The following is a 19,764-nucleotide window of genomic DNA, read 5'->3' on the forward strand; positions in this document are numbered from 1 at the left end:
TATTTAAGTTCCAACCCTCGTACAGAGACACAACAGAAAATGGTTTGCTTCATTATCTCTTGACCTCCTGCTCTTTTTCTAACAATTTTAGCAAAAGTACACACGTATACCAAAAGGCACAATCCTGTCACTGCAGGAAGAGGGGGAGGAGGAGGAGGGGTGGAAAAAAATCTAAATTTGTTTAAGAAATAAAATGTCAATTATTCTTACGCTGCAGCCAGCAAGTCATAACTGTGCAGTAAAAAACACGTTTACAGAAAAATAGCTTTATTACACTTTTCTGACATGAAAGTCATGGGAAAATATATTTTTACAAGCAAAGTAACACATTAAATAGTACTGTACATCAGTCAAGTGTACCAAGACTGTACCTTGTTCTTTGAACTGACAATGAAAGTAGGAAAAAAGAAGGAAGAACAGCATAGAACACACAAGGAAAACCAAGTATTAACATACTATTCAGTACACAATATTCCACTGCATCTCATGTCACATAAAAGTGCTACTTATGATAATGTGCAGTATTAAGTACATATTACTATGACTCTTGTGTTACATACATGCATATTTTTAACAATTCAAAATTGTCAAGAAAGGAACATTCAGCATAAAAACATACATTTGTAGTAATGATTCACAAGTAAGTAGCACACCTGAAATATTTTTCCATTTTATCAGCCTTTAATGGGTTTGTTTTAAGTGTTAAGAGTGTTCTTAAAGCATTTTCTTATATATATTTACACACACACACACACACACACACACACACACACACACACACACACACACACACACTCTGATGAAATTACAGTAGCAGATCTCAGCTAAAAAACAGCTACTAAAGCTCATGTATTTTCTGAAATACTGAAATTAATGTAACTAAAATATGAAGTGGAATCATATCACAAATAATACTATCTACAATAAGTCACATAAGTGTGCTAATCAATCACCAAACAGTCAAAAGAATCCACACTTCTGACAATCTGACGGCAGAGATGGAGAAACAAATTCATTATTTCAACATGGGATAAATAAAAACGGTGGATCCTCAACATTTACAAGAAAAGGGAGTCACAAGGTTCTCCCTTTGAGGCTACTTCTCCTGCAATTCTATTCCATATATATAATAACTTACATTTGGAGAGGAAAAAGTTAACATTAACAATATTCACAGCCATGTATAGACTCTCACCAGATAGAATCTAAGGAACAAAAGCAATCAATACAAATAAGTTAACTGAAGTTCGAAGCAGGGCAATGGTGTTAACTTTCAAGCTCTTAAGCACAACTACAGCCACACAGCACCCTGCAAAAGGAAATCACAACAATACAGAAGGTGATAATTGTTTCAGTAAAGATGAAAAACACAGTAAAAGTTACATAGAAATGACTATCTCCATTTCTACAACATGGACAGCTTGTAACTAAACAACTCTATGTCACATGTACACCTCACACACACAGTAACATTTTTATATTGTTTTGTGTGGAAATTTTGTAATTAATGCTATGTCTGGTATGGATGTTATGTAAAGAATAAGAAGAATGAGACAGTGACAATGGAGGAAAAAGGTAATATAACTACGTAGTTGTAACATGGGTTGGAGGTTGGAGGGGGGGGGGGGGGGGGGGGTGTTTGCCTGCACATGACGAGTGCTGTCGCTGCTATCTTGGCACTACGCAGCATGGCACTACAGACTTGAAATATATCATAAGTGCAAAACAGTTCTTCATTATCGAGCACGTATGATTATATGCAGTTCTATTAATTTTTTGTCAGAATAAACAAATGACGAAATGTCCTTAAAAATTTTGAATGGATTGCAGGAACTAGAAGCTTTTCCAATCATTCAATAACAGAATAATGCATAGCGGTAGGTACTTCCCGAGGTTATAGTACTTTGGAACACTGTAGAAGGAGATAAATTTCATTTTTGCGCAATCTTGCTGAAAAGTTTCCTTCTGGCAGTGTGTTGTCAGAACCATTTTGCTTTGGCCAATCCTCTGTTTAAGTGACTATTTCTTTTACAGTACTCTAGTGAGAAACTTTCGAAATCGAATATTTATATTTGATGAATTATCGGTTGCACGATACCACAATACCATGATCAGCACACGTGCTATCAATTTATGTGAGGTACGCATTTGTATGTACTCTACAGCCATCAGGTGATGGTTACCAACTTCTGCCACACTTTACATAAACACAACTTTGTTTGCAAATTTAGCTATTCTAAACTCACAATCCTCTGTTAATGAATGGTTTACACCCGAAATCCATTTACAGGCTGTGACTTGGCAGTAAATTGTGTTAGTACGTAGAACTTTTATTCATTACTGGATCTTAATTGTGGGTTAGGTATCGATTTGTGTAGGTAGAGTGAAACATTGCTCATGATACTATCGACATTACAAGTGCCTATCCACGACAAAGGTTGTGGTAGTCTCGTTACAAGCTGTTCTTTTTGCTACTTCAGTGACATGCTTAGAAGGCTCAGCTTTTCTTACAGATGTCCTGACATCTGTAAAAAGCAGAATAAAAGCACACAAAATCTGAAGTAAGCCACAACAATCAGTACAGGATGTTCATTTTAGTTTAAAAAACCCATCAGTACAGGAAATCAGCAGCACGCAATAGAACAGCAAACACAAGGCAACCATTGCCCAACAAACCACAGGCCACAGGGCTGGGAAAATGTCGCTGTAGGATCGTGGTGACATTTATTCTGCTGTGCGGTTTCAGCTAAACTGTGTCGAGTGTGCAGTTGGGCACAAAGTCTGTGTAAAGCAGATTCAGCTGGTCACATACAACTATGCAGATATCAAATTTGTAACTGCAAAATGTAAACTTCCACCGCCAGACATGACACAGTTAATAAAATGTTCCAGACAATTGTGCTGTAGTCTAATGGAATTCACATTTAAACCCAATTTAAAGTCATTACACTTTTTCTTAACTTATGTACTGTATGATTTGTTTTGAGTGGATTAAAAATTGCCAGTTTTTCTCATATTAAACATGCAGTATTAACACAATGTTATATTTTACAGTTTTTGATAACAGTAAGCCATTACAGATGTCACTGCTGACGCTACGATAAATATCACAATTAAGAAACAACATCCTGGGTTTCAGTGAGTATGCAACTGATGTCATAAATTAAAAAATATATACATCTAATCACAAGAACATAAATGCTACTTTGTTTTTGAAAATATGAAGCATATTTATGAGGATATGTGCAAACACAGGCCATGTGTTTTGGAAATCCCTGACAAAGTTGATCAGTTTTAAACCTAAAGTTTTGTGGCCAGAAATATTACACTTAAAGTAGTCCAGGTTAGTATGTCAGGGTTGATTTTCCTGGAGAAATGAAATGTTTTGTCCCTATCTGTGGAGGATTTAACTTTTTTAAGGGGACGGAGGGTAGTTTGTAGCTTCTATCAGTGTGCGATTCGTACTCTGGCTTCGTACCGACTGTTGTAGGAATCGGTACCCTCGAAGAGGTCCTTTGCAGACAGGGCTGAAGTGTTCAGTTTCTCTGAGAACTTCATTGACCTAAACATAGCAACCCGTAGTATTTTAATAAGTGAGAATTTATTAGCACCTAAAATTATAAATTTTTAGTGTTTTAATATTTTTATGAAAATGCGTATCTTTCCCATACTGCCCCTTTTTATATGCCATAAGAAACATAATTAACTTATTTGTAAAGGCTTTTCTGCCAGCTGGCCTCCAATAGCAAGTGTTCCATACTCGAGAGCTCAGAAATCACCCTATCCGAGCGGTGTGCTCGAATCGGCAGATATCGCAACTCACTCGGCAACGGACGAACCTGCCAGTAACTGTGACATACTGCATTTCACAGCGAGTGGTCAGGTGCATCTAAATGCCACGCTGACGGTTTCGATCAGCTTATTAGAGTCGTACAAAAGTTAAGTACACAGGCTTCCGCAACTGGTGTCCTGTGGGTTTCACGATCCGATACAGATTAAAATTTTACAATTTTCAGGTCGACATCTCCAACTCGAGCAATATACCCACATTCCGAGCTCTAGTGTCTCCGGTTCCACCGTCAGAAGTGCATGGTGCGGCTAGTACAGCTCAGGCACTGCAGCGGCGACCGCCCACGCGAGGGCGGCCTTGATCTGGTGCAGCGAGGCCCGCGACAGCAGTGCCGAGATGAGGCGGTACTCTGCCAGCGTACGCCGCCCGCCCACGGCGCACAGGCCCAGACCGCCTTCGCACAGCACCTTTGTCGTCAGGCACAGCAGCCACTGCAGGATCTGCAACCGAATTTTTAAGATTTTTCATAACGATGTTTCCTTTTTATATAAATGTTTCCTTTATTATACATTAGCACAGGAGACGCATTATAACTTTGCGTTCCACACCTCCAAGCTGGAACGAGGTGCCAAAATTTGCCAGTTTCACTAGTCGAATTGACTACCACTGCTCGAGCATCGACTGCTGCCGAAATTCGTCGTCCTTCTTCCCCCTGATCACAGGTGGCTCACAATTTTGATAGTGGGGAACGCTCCGAATCTGCTACTATCGAGCACTGGAGAATTGTTGTCCCTTTCAATTGTGTCTCAGAATACCGTATTTACTCGAATCTAAGCCGCACTTTTTTTCCGGTTTTTGTAAGCAAGCGGAAGTTCTGAAAAATGTTGGTGGGCGCCCCCACAACTAAGTTCTGCCGTCGAATATATGTAGCGCTACACAGGCATGTTTTGTAGGCACAAAGATAAATATTGGCACCAAAACCTATGCATCAAAAAAAAAAAAAGAAGAAGAAGAAGAAGAAGAAGAAGAAGAAGACGACCTTTTTTCTCCGCCCCGAGGTTCGAGGTTCGACTACTAAATTTTCATACATTATCCAACAAAGTAAATGCAAATTCCGTATTGTTCATCTTCGAATGTAGCAGCCTTCAATGTACTATGAAAATTTGACTGGCAAGACTGGTTGGGATGGTTGTCAATACGGCCAAATCTACATTCTGAATTTTTTCCTACCTGCAAGAAGAGATAGTTGCTAATAGGAAGTTTTATGAATTGTGAATCACATGCAGTATTCTCTTCACCATAAGAATAATACAAATATAAACATTTTGCCATATATTGTTTCGTGTTTGCTGCTATCTCATTTAAATCCTGTCAGCCTAATAAACTACGAAACTAGAGTGAGACAACAGCAAACGCGGAAGAATATACATATCATGTCATGTTTATATTTGTATTATTCTTAAGCTTAATAGTGATACAGTCAGAAATGAAGCACGGTAATTGATTAGATTTTTAAATCTACGGTGACTCTAATTTCTGTGCAGGATGTAATGTACTAAAGAGGCGCCTGCAAAGATTTTCAAACGGAGAAAAATTTTCGCTAAACTCTCATTCGGATCATCATCTATCATACGCAGTCTATTATTTGGTTCTTGCTGATCATTATGAAAGAAAGCAGCAGTGTAAGTAACAAAAAATAGCAGTCTCTTGCCATTGTTTTGCTAATGAGACGATTCCTCTCTTTAATTGTAAGCGGCGGTAGCGTGCATAAAAGCAAGCCATGCCGCGAGAGGCGACAGGCCGTAAACACACATTATCAGAATGCGACAAACAATGCATGACACAGTACAGTAATGCATTTTCAGCTTTGAGTGACGTAAACACCTATAACAAAGAAAACGGCACTTATCAGATCAAAGAAAAATAAGCAATGAATTCAAACCAGATGAAGCACGTGAAAAAGGAAGGGTACCCGTATAAATACAGACGGAGCACCTGACACATAGCAATGGCTACCTGGTAAAGCTTAACTGCTAAGCTTACGACTCGAACCAAACTACTGTAGCTGTATCGTCATTAATTTGACCTAAATTGTGTCTCATATTACAATGGACCAACTTTGTTTCGATTTGGAGATGCAGCCTAAAACTTTTCTTCCCCTTGAATTTCGAGTCTCAAATTTCAAGTGTGGCTTAAGATTCAGAAAATTTTTTTTCCCTTGATTTCAAGTCTCATTTCTCAGGTGCGGCGTAGATTCGAGTAAATACGGTATTTGTTTTTGGCAGTTCTATCTAATGTGGGTTGAAGGAACTGTTAAAACGCACCCTAAGTAACAATAAGAAACTTAAACACAACATTCTTTATCACGATACGCCATTAGCAAGTAGTGAACTTGGTAAATACTAAGTATTGACATTTTGCACCCTCGTTTCATATAACTGTTTGAGAAAATCTTGTTAGGTGGTGGCACTCGTGGTACTGTATTCCAGAGCTTTAGCAAAACATTTACTAAATTAGCATGTCTTTACAACAGACAAGATAGTACTGCCATTGCCAGTAACAAACTGGTATCTAACTCTTATCACTACATTAATATTTAATGTCAATCACTATTCATCAACGCATATTATAGACATATACAGGCAGGGATTTGAGAGTGAAGGTTCAGTCTATTGATTCCCCTTCATTGTAAGCAGTAGAATACGAAAACCATCTTGACACAATTTTTCTCATGGGCTTGCTTGAAAATTCATGGGGGGAGGGGGGGGGGGGGGGTGTTGAGGATAGAAAGCGGACAAAATAAAACTGACCCAGAAAAATATTTATGAGACTGGTGACAAACAGCCTCTCCGTGATGAACACAAGACCTGGCCATCACAGTAGATGCTGTTGTGCACGAGATTACAGATAAACTTTTGCATGTGAATTCTGTCAGTGGTTTCTTAGTGAAATGGAATGTGGACTACTGCAATCTAATTTTTTCCATTTCTTCATATCAGGTGCAATTCAACCTGGGGACTCACACATGATCTACATCTATACTCTGCAAATCACTGAAGTGCATGACAGAGGGTGCGTCCCACTGTACCAGTTATTAGTGTTTCTTCCCATTACATTCACATATGGAGTGCAGGAAGAATGACTGACTGAATGTTGCTGTGTGTGCCATAATTATTCTAATCTTATCCACACAATCACTATGAGAGCAATACATACGAGTTTGTAGCGTATTTCTAGAATTGTCATTTAAAGCCGGTTCTCAAAAGTTTGTTAATAGACATTCTCAGGGTGGTTTACATCTATCTTCAAGAGTCTGCCAGTTCAGTTGCTTCAGTAACTCTTGTACGGAACAAACAAACCTGTGACCATTCGTGCTGTCCTTCTCTGTATACATTCAATATCCTCTGTTAGTCCTATTTGGTACAGATCCCACACACTTGAGCAATATTCTAGAACCGGTCACACAAGTGACGTGTAAGCAATCTTCTTCGTAGAATGATTGCACTTCCCCAGTATTCTACCAATCACCTGCTTTACCCTAGACTGAGTCTATGTGATCGTGTGTTAATCACTACAAAGTATTACACCAGATATTTGTACAAGTTAGCCAATTCCAAAAGTGACTCACTGGTATTATAGTCACATGGCACTAGGGCACATAAAATTCCCATTAGTACTTTACCAAGAGCTGTTGCATAATCTTGAGACTGTTGTTTGGTGTGCAGTTTCTTGTGTCCACTTTGTAATACAATTCTTTCATCAAACTGTTAACACTAACTGGCACATTCAGAAACTGTAACACGCACTGCTGTGACAACGTCACGAGTGCACGAGGCACTCTGTGAAAAAGAGGACAATCAGCAGAGGCAGTGCTGTCTCCTGGCCAACTCTACCTTCTTTCCTCTTTCCCTGCCACTTTACCTGTGGGCAAATTGAATATGAGGTGTACTGAGATAGTCCTCACACCATGGAAGAACTACAGCAGCACACTTAAAGCACTACTGCTGCTGCATCACACACCTCAGTTTGATAAATCGAGCACCGCACTCTATCCTGCATCGGTATTATCGGAAATAAAAAATGTGACACACCACGAAGGATTTATGCAAATTGGTCACAAATTTATATTTGTACAGATATTGACGGAAGATGCAAAACCGTAAACTTTTGGCAGTTGACGGACGAATGTGAGAAGCTGTAACGCAATTTCACCGTGCAGCTGTCATGGGTCGTAAACGGGATGCGTCGATACCAGTGCATAAAATCTTTGCAAATTCCATTACACATACTCAATTGGACAGTAAATATGCCTCACAGACACAGAACACTGTACGCAGATTTCAGCATTTGAGAGAGGACGTATAGTTCGATTCAGAGAAGCCGGTCGGAGTTATCGGCAAATCGTTCGACGTGAATACAAGCGATGCCACTGTTTGACGGTGCCGGGAGGAACGGGTAAACTGTGATTGAACACAATGTCGAGAAACGAGTGGTCGACATAGAGAGATGACAGAATGAGGCGACCGAACAACTGTCAAGAGAGGCACGCAGAGCCCCGGATTCACCATTACCATTAGTCCGACATGCAACTGGTGCTTCAGTGACTGCAAGTACAGTACAGCGTCGATTATCCGAATGTCGGTCAACCGAACGACCGCTTAACCGGACTCTGTACTCGCTCGCACCTGTTACTCTGCCACCCTACCGTCCATCATCCCCCTCACTCCCAAACCAAGTTTCCCACAGTAGTCGCCGCACTGGACCACCGCTGGCGGAACATTGCTTCTAATGTGGCCTTCACGAGGTGCTGCTGACCGGCCGAGCCGCCAGTCGCTGTGTTTCAACACACTTCTGTCGGCTTGGCACTGGCAGTAGAAGTAGCGGCAGTGTCAAAGCTGTTCACAGCAACAGCTGCGCCAGCTTAGAGTTGAGGCGTGCCGCTCCGCGCAGTTTGAAGGATTGCGCGCCCCCAAGAAGAGCTTCTCACGTGACTTAGCTGCTCGTAAGCGTGTAGGCTTGCTTAGACAGACCAAAATAAAGAATTTTTTTAAATGTTAATTTTGTATACTGTGTGTATTGTTCATGTAAAATGCATATGTAATATGTATAATTTTTGTTTAATAAACCTTGCCACATACTATATATTCCTACTGAAGTTGCCTTTGTATGTTCTACATCTACATCTACATCTACATTTATACTCCGCAAGCCACCCAACGGTGTGTGGCGGAGGGCACTTTACGTGCCACTGTCATTACCTCACTTTCCTGTTCCAGTCGCGTATGGTTCGCGGGAAGAACGACTGTCTGAAAGCCTCCGTGCGCGCTCTAATCTCTCTAATTTTACATTCGTGATCTCCTCGGGAGGTATAAGTAGGGGGAAGCAATATATTCGATACCTCATCCAGAAATGCACCCTCTCGAAACCTGGCGAGCAAGCTACACGGCGATGCAGAGCACCTCTCTTGCAGAGTCTGCCACTTGAGTTTGTTAAACATCTCCGTAACGCTATCACGGTTACCAAATAACCCTGTGACGAAATGCGCCGCTCTTCTTTGGATCTTCTCTATCTCCTCCGTCAACCCGATCTGGTACGGATCCCACACTGATGAGCAATACTCAAGTATAGGTCGAACGAGCGTTTTGTAAGCCACCTCCTTTGTTGATGGACTACATTTTCTAAGGACTCTCCCAATGAATCTCAACCTGGTACGCGCCGTACCAACAATTAATTTTACATGATCATTCCACTTCAAATCGTTCCGCACGCATACTCCCAGATATTTTACAGAAGTAACTGCTACCAGTGTTTGTTCAGCTATCATATAATCATACAATAAAGGATCTTTCTTTCTACGTATTCGGAATACATTACATTTGTCTATGTTAAGGGTCAGTTGGCACTCCCTGCACCAAGTGCCTATCCGCTGCAGATCTTCCTGCATTTCGCTACAATTTTCTAATGCTGCAACTTCTCTGTATACTACAGCATCATCCGCGAAAAGCCGCATGGAACTTCCAACACTATCTACTAGGTCATTTATATATATATTGTGAAAAGTAATGGTCCCATAACACTCCCCTGTGGCACGCCAGAGGTTACTTTAACGTCTGTAGACGTCTCTCCATTGATAACAACATGCTGTGTTCTGTTTGCTAAAAACTCTTCAATCTAGCCACACAGCTAGTCTGATATTCTGTAGGCTCTTACTTTGTTTATCAGGCGACAGTGCGGAACTGTATCGAACGCCTTCCGGAAGTCAAGAAAAATAGCATCTACCTGGGAGCCTGTATCTAATATTTTCTGGGTATCATGAACAAATAAAGCGAGTTGGGTCTCACACGATCGTTGTTTCCGGAATCCACGTTGATTCCTACATAGTAGATTCTGGGTTTCCAAACACGACATGATACTCGAGCAAAAAACATGTTCTAAAATTCTACAACAGATCAACGTCACAGATATAGGTCTATAGTCTTGCGCATCTGCTCGACGACCCTTCTTGAAGACTGGGACTACCTGTGCTCTTTTCCAATCATCTGGAACCTTCCGTTCCTCTAGATACTTGCGGTACACGGCTGTTAGAAAGAGGGCAAGTTCTTTCACGTATTCTGTGTAGAATCGAATTGGTATCCCGTCAGGTCCAGTGGACTTTCCTCTGTTGAGTGATTCCAGTTGCTTTTCTATTCCTTGGACACTTATTTCGATGTCAGCCATTTTTTCGTTTGTGCAAGGATTTAGAGAAGGAACTGCAGTGCGGTCTTCCTCTGTGAAACAGCTTTGGAAAAAGGAGTTTAGTATTTCAGCTTTACGCGTGTCATCCTCTGTTTCAATGCCTTCATCATCGCGGAGTGTCTGGATATGCTGTTTCGAGCCACTTACTGATTTAACACAAGACCAGAACTTCCTAGGATTTTCTGTCAAGTCGGTACATAGAATTTTACTTTCGAATTCACTGAACGCTTCACACATAGCCCTCCTTACGCTAACTTTGACATCGTTTAGCTTCTGTTTGTCTGAGAGGTTTTGGCTGTGTTTAAACTTGGAGTGAAGTTCTCTTTGCTTTCGCAGTAGTTTCCTAACTTTGTTGTTGTACCACGGTGGGTTTTTCCCGTCCCTCACAGTTTTACTTGGCACGTACCTGTCTAAAACGCATTTTACAATTGCCTTGAACTTTTTCCATAAACACTCAACATTGTCAGTTTCGGAAAAGAAATTTTCGTTTTGATCTGTTAGGTAGTCTGAAATCTGTCTTCCATTACTCTTGCTAAACAGATAAACCTTCCTCCCTTTTTTTATATTCCTATTAACTTCCATATTCAGGGATGCTGCAACGGCCTTATGATCACTGATTCCCTGTTCTGCAGATACAGAGTCGAAAAGTTCGGGTCTGTTTGTTATCAGTAGGTCCAAGATGTTATCTCCACGAGCCGGTTCTCTGTTTGATTGCTCGAGGTAATTTTCGGATAGTGCACTCAGTATAATGTCACTCAATGCTCTATCCCTACCACCCGTCTTAAACATCTGAGTGTCCCAGTCTATATCTGGTAAATTGAAATCTCCACCTAAGACTATAACATGCTGAGAAAATGTATGTGAAATGTATTCCAAATGTTACTTTGTAATACTAAAAGAGATGCTTGTTTTTATGAATAAATGTGCTGTACAGTACTTCTTTTTGGCAAATAAACATGTACAGTTCAATTATCCTAACAAACCAGTTTTCCGAACACCCATGCCCCCAATTACTTCAGATAATCGACGCTCTACTGTACCATTAAAAGGCGGCTCACAGAACAATGGCTGAGCACACAGCATCCCTTGGCCTGGACCACCACTGACCTCTCTACACCGACAACCCCATCTGCAGGGGTGTCGGGCACATTCAGCTTGGAATCTCATTGACTGGAGTAGGACTGTCTTCTATGATGCATCCCACTTCAAACTGAGTCCCGATGACCAGCGAAGATGCCCCGGACGGCAGTGGGATACCGACCCGACTGCCACACGACGTACAGCCCGACAACCCAGAGTCGAGGTCTGGGGTGCCATTTCATTCCACAACGGGACCCCTTTGGTTTCACACGTGGCACCCTTACAGTACAGTGGTATGTGGACAATATTCTGTGCCTCGTTTTGTTGCCTTTCACAGCGAGCTGTCCCGAGATTACATTCAGTAAGATAATGCCCACCTGCACATCGTGAGTTTCTGCTGCGTATCATAATGCTCACCCAAATCCTGCCTCAGCCAGCAAGGTCTTCAGATCTCTCCTCAGTTGAGAACATTTGTAGCACTATTGGCACGGCCCCCCAACCAACTAGTGATTCTGACGATCTAACACAACAATCGGACAGAATTTCACACGATGTACCTCAGGAGGACATCCAAATAGTCTCTCAACCGATGCCGAGCCAAATAATTGCTAGCATAAGAGCTAGAGGTGGACCGGCGCATTACTGACTGGCTCAATTTGTGAATAAATCATTCTATTTTTCTGAAATTGTAGTCATTTGCCTGTACATGTACATCACGTCAACCCACTTCCGTTCCATTGACAGAACTCCTCTGTGGTGCCATTCTTTTGCCTTACAGTGCATTCTGTGGACCAGTTTCAGATGAGCCAGGTGGCAGCCGGGGCTGTACTCACCTCGTTGCTGGTCGGCTTCTGCGGGCCCTCCTCGCCACCGCCCAGCCAGCTGCTGGGAGCCCACAGGTGCAGCTGCAGGATCGTCGCCGCCATCTCGGCACTCAGTCTCTGTAACACCAATCCACAGTTGCAGGACGTTGCTATGTAATGTCGCTACCTTCCAATTTCACAAAAATCGTCCGACAGTCGACCCTCCGACATTGGTGCCGGAGACTCGGCAACTGAGAATCGGCAACTGAACACTTTTGTCACACTCGACAACTGGAAATATTTTTTTATACTATTTACTGCAACCGATAACTGCAATCCCAGTCTCGGAGCAAAGTGCAAGAACATACAATCGACATTAACTGTGGAATGTAAATTAATGTAAGGTTCAGCAAAAATCACTAAGAGTAGTAAAGTTTGGAATGTAGCAATGTGGAATTTTAATAAGGCATCAACGGTCTGCAAGGACTGGTAACCTGCTATAAAATGTTCATAAATATAAAATTGTGCACTCCACAGAACAAAAAAGTTTAGTATCCTATGACTACTACATCAATGAGTCAGGACTGGAATGCTTTTGTATGCAGTCAGTCCCTTTGAGACCAAATCAAAAATGTGATCATACATGTTAATAGTAAATGAGAAACTGGGTAATTTCATCATCTTTGCAAGGAAGGGCATTTCGTCAGTTATTTTTGTATGCCACTGAACTGGAAATCATGACTCCAACTCGGAATTTTTAAAGCTGTAATCAGAAGATATAAGGGGAAGTAGTTAGACATCCCAGAATTTCATTAAATTAGCCTCTAGAATGATATTCCATTAATACTGTGTACAGGTCTGACCTTTGCATTGGAATAATTATTATACTCAATCATATGAGTCCAACTTTGTGAAAACAAATTAATTTAACTTATTTTACACAACAATATTCATGTGGTAGTATATTTTACACATGTAAGCATTAATTACTTGACAGACCGAATTGCAGGATGGTCCATTACTTCATGCCCAGTGTCAGTACCACAGATACACACATGAAATACATACATGAGGTAGCCTCAGAAAATTCCAGAACATTCGAAATTTCGTGCCAATGGTGTGTTAGAATGAAATGTGGTTTACGTCCCTGCACGTCTGTGTTTAATGTGTAACTGTCTGAAGTTTCATTGTTGTATGGCTGTTAGTTATTGTTCAGTGCTACACTGAGTAGAACATTGCGTTGCACAGTTTGCGAATTTCGAGACAGCAGAGTTGGAGAAGCAATGCACGTGCCTTAAATTTTGCGTGAAAATTGAGAAATCCTTAAAAGACACACAAAATAATGCAGGAAGCCTACAGTGATGAGTGCTAAAGCTGTACTCTGTTACGAACGGTTCACACGTTTTAAAAATGGCCAGACAGAAGTTAAAGATGATTCTCGTTCAGGATGTCCTTGGCCGTCTACCAATGATGCTTATGTGAAGAATGTCAATGAAATTGTGTGTGCCAATCGAAGACAGACTGTCCAACAGAGAGCAGAAGAATGTAACATTTCAGTTGGATCGTATCATGAAATCCTGATACAGCATCTTGCAATGCATCATGCTGCTGCCAAGATGAGAAACTCTTCGCCTTGCAGCCTGTAAAGAGCTTTTGGATTGCACAAATGAGAATGAGATATTCCTTAAGAGAATCATAACTGGTGATGAAACATGCGTCTACAGTTATGTTGAGACCATGGTTCAATCTTCACAATGGGTGGGAAAGTGTCTCTAAGACCACAAAATGTTTGTCAGATCAGGTTAACAGTTTTCTTTGAATTTGAAGGATTAGTTCAACACGAATTCGTGCCACAGGAACAAACTGTTAATCGATGGTAGTATCATGAAGTGTTGCGATGCCTGCGAGAAAATGTGACAAGGAAATGGTTTGAAATTGGGCAAGACAATTCACGGCTCTTGCATCAGGACAACACACCCACACATTCATCCCTGTTGATGTGTGACTATTGCACAAAAAACCAAATCACTGTGCTGCCTCATCCTTCGTATTCTCTGGACCTGGCCCCTACTGACTTTTTCTTTTAATTTCCAAAGTAAAAAAGCCTGTTGAAAGGATGACAGTTTGCAACGGTAGAAGAGATAAAAGAAAATTCAGAAACTGTGCTTTGCTCGATCCAGCAAGAGGCATACCAAGACTGCTTCCAGAAGTGGAAATAGCATTGGGAATAATGTATCAATTGTGAAGGAGAGTATTTCGAAGGAGACTATACACCATAAGTAAAATGTAAGAACAGAAAAATTTTGTGGACGAAGTTCCAGAATTTTTTTGAACAGACCTCATATTAATGAAACTTTCAAACTGATAGTTCCTTCATCGAGGAGGAGAGAGGGATAAGTTTGGGAAGGTTAAAAAGGAAAAACATTTCTATGAAACTGCTTACTTTCACTAAACAGAAATACTAAAACCACTGGCTGAATTTTCACAAAAATGGTTTAACAATTAAAAGAGGGGAGAATCATTCAACCACTTAGGAGAATGGATCCAACCAAATGGACCAGATGAAGAGGCAATCAACAGAGAGCTAGAAAATTACCCCTCACTTAAACTAACACAGAACAGATACAATTAATAAGCAATATCTTTTGAGGACAAAGCTGGGTGTTGCAATACAATTATAAAACTGGATGGAGCTATTTTAAATAAAAAAGGAAAGGAAAGGAAAGGAAGACGCCCAGGAAATTCCTGGGATCCCATAAGATTACTGATGTGACTCTGAAGAATAAGGAAAACTAGGAGCTCTACAAGTACACCGGAAAGATCACAGACAGAATATGACAACAAGTGAAATTTTATGGACACGTAGTAAGAATGGATGAAAACTGAATGAGCAAAAAGATCTTCAATTTCGCCACAGCACTAAAATCCACCTCTGAGTGGGTACAAGAAGTCAAATGAGACGCACAAGAAACTGGAATTAAACTGGAGATGGCGCAAACTGAAGAATTCGGAAGCAAAGTCAATGGCACAAGATCGTTTGAACAGAAGCCACTAAAAAGGAGTTTCATACATTGCATTTCTGAGGGGGAGATAAATGAAAGAATGAAGACATTCTGGGAAGAGAGGCTAAGAGGCCTCACTTTCTCCAAGTCCACACCCGCCCCAATTAAGATAAAGTCATTATTAAAGCCAACTGACACAATACGATATGTCCGTGCAATTCACGGCTGTACAGAAAATTGTACAGACATGACAACCACTCAACACAGGGACAAAGAGCTGCAGGTTTTGAGCAGAACTGCTGAAATCCACCCACACATATCATGAATGTGCAAACAAGCCAATGCAGGCAGATCGCAGATTCGGAACAGGTGGCACAAAAAATGTAACAGACTATAAAGCGAGCCTGTTCCATTATCGAGTATTTAATGCGTAATTCACAAAAGCCATACATGCTAGTGGAAGATGAGAAGTAAAGAATATAGCAATGAATGAGAAGGGGAGTGCATGACGTACAATCGACTTACCAAAAAAACTACACTACTGACACTGAGGCAACAAGTGAGAAAGTACAGCTTATCCACGATGACTTAACAATTTTGCTGGTGCTGCTAGAAGCAGAGAAAATCAACACTAGTTGAAAGATATTCATTTGTCCCCAAGATGAGGGCACTATACAGCACAAGTAAATAAATTGTATTGACGTTAAGCAATTTTACACCAGAAAAAGATCTATGTTTGGATTATTTAACCCAGAGAAATTCTAATCTCCTACCCTTTTCTGTCCTTCCTCAATTCCCAAGTGCGAACGAGATGCCTTGCACCTAGTCTGGCTCGTGTACACGTGACTGCCAGTGTTCAGGTTGCATCTTAACAAGCAACAACTACCAAACAAACATGTATTGTCAACAAAATTTATGTGGCAGTACTGTTACCGGCATGGATTTGCACCTGTATCACTACCCACCATTCGCTTATACGATCACTGTACAGCAGTCTATAGCACGCAGACAGCAATGATTTACATCATGTAGTACTGCTATTTTTATCTGCTAGTTATGGTGTTCGAGTTTCAAGACACAAACACATGACATCCAGTGCAAGGACCTTTACAATAAATTGGAACCTGACATCTTAGCACAAGAAATAGGCAATCAGGGTGTGAGGCTGACAGAAACTGTGTGGACACTAGTGAAAGGAAAGATAGCATCCAGAAATTCCAAATTAGGAATTAAACATGTACAGTTTTTTCCACAGAAATGAACTGACAATGCCAAAGTGGAAGACTGGATTAAGTGTATATGCACACTGAAAATATGCAAGAATAACTTTTCCTATGAAGGCACTGAAGAAGTGTTTATTAACCCTTTAGCTGATGTGGATGAGTTAACTCTTCATGCTCTGCCACTCCCTAGGTGGCAAGGACATTTTTTTGTATCCCGTTCTGTCAACCTCTCATTGTTGTGGGCAAGTTACACTACGTGATCAAAAGTATCCGGACACCTGGCTGACAATTACTTACAAGTTTGTGGTGCATTCCTTCAGTACTGCTAAAATTCAATATGGTGTTGGCCCACCCTTAGCCTTGATGAAAGCTTCCACTCTCACAGGCACACGTTCAATCAGGTCCTGGAAGGTTTCTTGGGGAATGGCAGGCCATTCTTCACGGAGTGCTGCACTGACGAGAGGTATCGATATCGGTCAGTGAGGCCTAGCACGAAGTTGGCGTTCGACAACATCCCAAAGGTGTTCTATAAGATTCAGGTCAGGACTCTCTGCAGGTAAGCCCATTAAAGGGATGTTACTGTTGTGTAATCACTCTGCCACAGGCCATGCATTATGAACAGGTGCTCGATCGTGTTGAAAGAAGCAATCAACAACCCCGAATTGCTCTTCAACAGTGGGAGGCAAGAAGCTGCTTAAATATCAATGTAGGCCTGTGCTGTGATAGTGCCACGCAAAACAACAAGGGGTGTAGGCCCACTCTATGAAAAACACAAACACACCACAACACCAACGTCTCCGAATTTCACTGTCGGCACTACACACGCTGGCAGATGATGTTCACCGGGCATTCACCATACCCACACCCTGCCATTGGATCGCTACATTGTGTACCACAGTTTGTCACTCCACACAACATTTTTTCACTGTTCACTTTTCCGATGTTTATGCTCCTTACACCAAGCGAGGCGTCGCTTGGCATTTACCAGTATGATGTGTGGCTTATGAGCCACTCGACCATGAAATCCAAGTTTTCTCGCCTCCCGTCTAATTGTCACAGTACTTGCAGTGGATCCTGATGCACTTTGGAATTCCTGTGTGATGGTCTGGATAGATGTCTGCCTATTACACATTATGACCCTTTTCAACCGTCAGTGGTCTTTGTCAGTCAACAGACGAGATCGGCCTGTACGCCTTTGTGCTGTACGTGTCCCTTCATGTTTCCACTTTACTATCACATCAGAAACAGTGGACCTAGGGATGTTTAGGGGTGTGGAAATCTCACGTACAGATGTATGACACAAGTGACACCCAATCACCTGACCACGTTCGAAGTCTGCGAGTTCCACGGAGCAACCCGTTGTGCTCTATCACAATGTCTAATGACTGCTGAGGTCACTGATATGGAGTACCTGGTAGTAGGTGGCAGCACAATGCACCTAATATGAAAAAAAGTATGCTTTGGGGGGTGTCCAGATACTTTTGATCGTGTAGTGTACTTCCATATCTCTGTCAGTAAAAATGTTTTGAGTATTTATCATAGAACATATGCACTTCTTTCCATGCCATCACTTGCAGCAACCTCACCTCACTTCAATATCTTAAACTATTTACGAAAATGACGATTGTTATGATTACACGATACATGACGTGCAGATATAAAAATCAGTAACACAAGAACAAAATGAAACATCGTTCTGCTCTTAATTTTAAATAAAATTTCATTACCTTACCTACATTTCATACACTGCTACGTATGAGTTAAAATCAACCATGTACAAAGTTTACTCAATGCATTTTTACCTCAGCAAATTCTTCAAAATTTCACACAATGTTTTACTTAATTTGATGCAGCACAATAACTATAATTAATACTGAAAAGAAACTCACTCCTTTATTGAGCAAACGTATCAGACTGTTAGATGTGAAAAAATAGTTTATTTTCACCTAATAGTTTTCTTAAAATTGGACAATAAGTATTTTGTAGCAGTCAGAATGCCATCTCTCAGCACAGGTAGCAGCACTTATGAGCAGTACAGCCATAACAAAGCCGCACTCAGCACAGAATGCAAGGAGCACGTCCGTAGCAGCAAAAGTGTTAAAAGCATCCTCACTGTTTCAAATTGCTCTTCGATTAATGCAGGGAGTCCACCTCGTACTTCTCCCCCTTCTTTTTGTCTCTGTTCAGCCATGCCGATCTGCCCGTGTTGCCACTGCAAGGCGTGCACAACACCTCCAACTCCTGTCTGATATTCGAGTACGAGTAAAACTAGAGAGCAGCAAGTTAAGTATTTATCTTTTTCCATGTTTTCCTCATTGTACATTTCTTAAATTTTGTTTGTGTTTCTCTGTTTAAGATGATTAATCTCGCATTTTCGTAAGTGTAAATTCCCTCAGTCCGTAGTGCAATAGTTCCTCAATGAACAGCCAGCTACCGTATTTACTCGAATCTAAGCCACTTTTTTTCCGGTTTTTGTAATCCAAAAATCTGTCTGCGGCTTACAATCGAGTGCAATGCAAGCGGAAGTTTTGAAAAATGTTGGTAGGTGCCACCACAACTAACTTCTGCCGTCAAATACATGTAGCGCTACACAGGTATGCTTTGCAGGCACAAAGATAAATACTGGCACCAAAACCTCTGCGTCAGTAAATAAATTTAAAAAAAGGTGGAAGACGAGCTTTTTTCTCTGCCACGAGTTTGAACCACTGCATTTTCATACATTATCCAACGAAGTAAATACAAATTCCGTATTGTTCATCTTCGAATGTAGCAGCATTTCAATGTACTACGAAGAACCGACTGGCAAGACTGTTCTGGATGTTCGTCAATATGGCCAACTCTACAGTCTGAATTTTTTCTTACCTGTGAGAAGAGGTGGTTGCTAATATGAACTTTTATGAACTGTGAATCACATGCAGTATTCTCTCACCATAAGAATAATATGAATATAAACATTTTGCCAAGTAGTGTTTTGTGTTTGCTGCTATCTCATTTAAATCCTGTCTGCCCAATAAACTACGAAACTACAGTGAGACAACAGCAAATGCGGAAGAATATACATATCATGTCACGTTTATATTCGTATTATACTTATGCCTAATAGTGATACAGTTAGAAATGAAGCAAGGCAA

At 41.0% G+C, this 19,764-nt stretch overlaps 1 protein-coding gene across 1 annotated transcript in view; it reads right to left on the reverse strand.

Annotated features, from left to right (window-relative positions):
• Nucleotides 1-250: 250 nt before the first annotated feature.
• LOC124553818 (serine/threonine-protein kinase Pink1, mitochondrial) overlaps nucleotides 251-19,764 on the reverse strand; it is a 120,844-nt gene continuing 101,330 nt past the window's right edge. Inside the window, exons 8-10 of the mRNA XM_047127801.1 lie at nucleotides 12,439-12,546; nucleotides 4,049-4,290; nucleotides 251-1,309 (exon numbers count right to left, since the gene is read on the reverse strand). Of these exons, the coding sequence (XP_046983757.1) occupies nucleotides 4,099-4,290; nucleotides 12,439-12,546 (300 nt within the window). The 3' untranslated portion in view covers nucleotides 251-1,309; nucleotides 4,049-4,098. The remainder of the gene's footprint in view (nucleotides 1,310-4,048; nucleotides 4,291-12,438; nucleotides 12,547-19,764) is intronic.

This window comes from Schistocerca americana, chromosome 11 (assembly GCF_021461395.2).
Source record: "Schistocerca americana isolate TAMUIC-IGC-003095 chromosome 11, iqSchAmer2.1, whole genome shotgun sequence".
NCBI classification, from domain to species: Eukaryota; Metazoa; Arthropoda; class Insecta; order Orthoptera; family Acrididae; genus Schistocerca; species Schistocerca americana.